The sequence below is a fragment of the Motacilla alba genome, unplaced genomic scaffold, assembly GCF_015832195.1.
Source record: "Motacilla alba alba isolate MOTALB_02 unplaced genomic scaffold, Motacilla_alba_V1.0_pri HiC_scaffold_35, whole genome shotgun sequence".
Classification (NCBI taxonomy): Eukaryota; Metazoa; Chordata; class Aves; order Passeriformes; family Motacillidae; genus Motacilla; species Motacilla alba.
This window is the reverse complement of record NW_024037447.1, coordinates 723,795-726,684: the sequence shown is the minus strand read 5'-3', so window position 1 is coordinate 726,684 and position 2,890 is coordinate 723,795. Positions and strand designations below refer to the sequence as shown.

General features: G+C 54.8%; 1 protein-coding gene across 2 annotated transcripts; it reads right to left on the bottom strand.

Annotated features, from left to right (window-relative positions):
• On the bottom strand, window positions 1-2,890 carry LOC119696770 (polyunsaturated fatty acid lipoxygenase ALOX15B-like). 2 transcript variants are annotated; one of them, XM_038126616.1, is made up of 3 exons: window positions 2,720-2,890; window positions 1,454-1,659; window positions 1-93 (listed from the first exon to the last, which is right to left on the bottom strand). In XM_038126616.1, the coding sequence occupies exons 1-2, from the start codon at window positions 2,849-2,851 to the stop codon at window positions 1,480-1,482; spliced, it is 312 nt and encodes a 103-aa protein (XP_037982544.1). In that variant the 5' UTR covers window positions 2,852-2,890; the 3' UTR covers window positions 1-93; window positions 1,454-1,479. The 2 variants fall into 2 exon arrangements, with proteins under 2 accessions (XP_037982544.1, XP_037982543.1); XM_038126615.1 differs by lacking the exon at window positions 1-93 and having other exon boundaries at window positions 1,442-1,659.

Sequence of the window (2,890 nt, the reverse complement as noted above, 5' to 3'; positions counted from 1 at the left end):
GTATTTTTGGGGTGGTTTTGGGTGTTTTTGGGGTGTTTTTTAGATGGCCACGCTGTTCTCGATGTTCTCGGGGTCCAGGTAGGGGTATTTGGGGTATTTTTGGGGTGGTTTTGGGGTGGTTTTGGGGTGTTTTTGGGGTGTTTTAGATGGCCACGCTGTTCTCGATGTTCTCGGGGTCCAGGTAGGGGTATCTGGGGTGGTTTTGGGGTGTTTTTGGCTGTTTTGGGGTGTCTCAGATGGCCACACTGTTCTCGATGTTCTCAGGTCCAGGTAGGGGTTTTTGGGGTGGTTTTGGAGTATTTTTGGGTGGTTTTGGGGTATTTTGGGGTGTTTTAGATGGCCACGCTGTTCTCGATGTTCTCGGGGTCCAGGTAGGGGTATTTGGGGTGGTTTTGGGGTGGTTTTGGGGTGTTTTTGGGATGGTTTGGGGTCTCTCAGATGTCCACGCTGTTCTCGATGTTCTCGGGGTCCAGGTAGGGCTATTTGGGGTGGTTTTGGGGTATTTTTGGGTGTTTTTGGGGTATTTTTGGGTGTTTCGGGGTGTTTTTGGGGTGGTTTGGGGGTGTTTCAGGGTATTTTTGGGTGTTTTGGGGTGTTTTTGGGGTGTTTTGGGGTGTTTCAGGGTATTTTTGGGGTGTTTTTGGGGTGTCTCAGATGGCCACGCTGTTCTCGATGTTCTCGGGGTCCAGGTAGGGGTATTTGGGGTGGTTTTGGGGTATTTTTGGGTGTTTTTGGGGTGTTTTAGATGGCCACGCTGTTCTCGATGTTCTCGGGGTCCAGGTAGGGGTATCTGGGGTGTTTTGGGGTATTGTCGGGTGTTTTTTTGGCATTTCAGGGTGTTTTTGGGATGTTTCAGCGTGTTTTTGGGTATTTTGGGATTTTTTTGGGTGTTTTGGGTTGTTTCAGGGTGGTTTTGGGGTGTTTTGGGGTGTGTTTTAGATGGCCACGCTGTTCTCGATGTTCTCGGGGTCCAGGCAGGGATATTTGGGGTGGTTTTGGGGTATTTTGGGGTATTTTGGGGTGTTTTTGGCTGTTTTGGGGTGTGTTTTAGATGGCCACGCTGTTCTCGATGTTCTCAGGTCCAGGTAGGGGTATTTGGGGTGGTTTTGGGGTGTTTTTGGGGTGTTTTTGGGGTGTTTTAGATGGCCACGCTGTTCTTGATGTTCTTGGGGTCCAGGTAGGGGTATCTGGGGTGGTTTTGGGGTGTTTTTGGGGTGTTTTGGGGGTGGTTTTGGGGTGGTTTTGGGGTGTGTTTTAGATGGCCACGCTGTTCTCGATGTTCTCGGGGTCCAGGTAGGGGTATTTGGGGTGGTTTTGGGCTGTTTTGGGGTGTTTTTGGGCTGTTTTTGGCTGTTTTGGGGTGTTTTTTAGATGGCCACGCTGTTCTCGATGTTCTCGGGGTCCAGGTAGGGGTATTTGGGGTATTTTTGGGGTGTTTTGGGGTGGTTTTGGGGTATTTTTGGGTGTTTTTGGGGTGTTTTAGATGGCCACGCTGTTCTCGATGTTCTCGGGGTCCAGGTAGGGGTAGGGTCTCTCCAGCGCCGCGTTCCGGGCCCGGATCTGGCGGGAGATTCGGCGCAGGCGGCGCCGGAAGCGCCGGATCAGGCGCCGGGGGGCGGCCTCGGTGAAGTGACGGTCGGGATAGTGACCCAGGGGCCGCTGGGAGAGATTGTACTGGTTATACTGGGAATACTGGGAACGCTGGGAATGCTGGGAATGCTGGGAATACTGGGAATATTGGGAATGCTGGGATAGTGCCCCAGGGGACGCTGGGAGAGATTATACTGGTTATACTGGGAATACTGGGAATGCTGGGAATGCTGGGAATGCTGGGATAGTGCCCCAGGGGGCGCTGGGAGAGATTATACTGGTTATACTGGGAATACTGGGAACGCTGGGAATGCTGGGAATGCTGGGAATGCTGGGAATGCTGGGATAGTGCCCCAGGGGGCGCTGGGAGAGATTATACTGGTTATACTGGGAATACTGGGAACGCTGGGAATGCTGGGATAGTGCCCCAGGGGACGCTGGGAGAGATTATACTGGTTATACTGGGAATACTGGGAATGCTGGGAATGCTGGGATAGTGGCCCAGGGGCCGCTGGGAGAGATTATACTGGTTATACTGGGAATACTGGGAATGCTGGGAATGCTGGGAATGCTGGGAATGCTGGGATAGTGCCCCAGGGGGCGCTGGGAGAGAGAGACTGGTTATACTGGGAACACTGGGAGGGCACTGGGAGCACTGGGGGGGCGTTTGCGGGTCCCAGGGAGGGTTTGGGGTGGGTTATTTTGGGCAGGGGTCCCAGGGGGGTGGGTTGTTAATTTGGGGAGGGGTCTCACCAGGTCCATGGGCTCGTTCCTCAGCAGGGGAATGGGCTGGGGTGGATTGGGTCAGTTTGGGGTGGGTTTGGGTCAGTTTTGGGTGGGTTTGGGTTATTTTGGGGAGGGTTTTGGGTTAATTTGGGGTTTGTTTGGGGTGGGTTATTTTGGGCAGGGGTCCCAGGGGGGTGGGTTGTTAATTTGGGGAGGGGTCTCACCAGGTCCATGGGCTCGTTCCTCAGCACCCAGAGCACGGCCGGGGGTTGGTTTTGGGTCGGTTTTGGGTGGGTTTGGGTGGGTTTGGGGTGGATTTGGGTTATTTTGGGGAGGGTTTGGGGTGGGTTATTTTGGGCAGGGGTCTCAGGGGGTGGGTTGTTAATTTGGGGAGGGGTCTCACCAGGTCCATGGGCTCGTTCCTCAGCACCCAGAGCACGGCCAGCACCGTGGCCGTGGTGTTCATGGCCGGCAGAGCGTCCAGGAAATCCTGCTCCGACAGCGCGGCCTTGGAGCGCGGCGGCGGCGCCCGCATGGCGGCCGGCGCGTTCGGGGGGAACGCCGACAGCTCAAA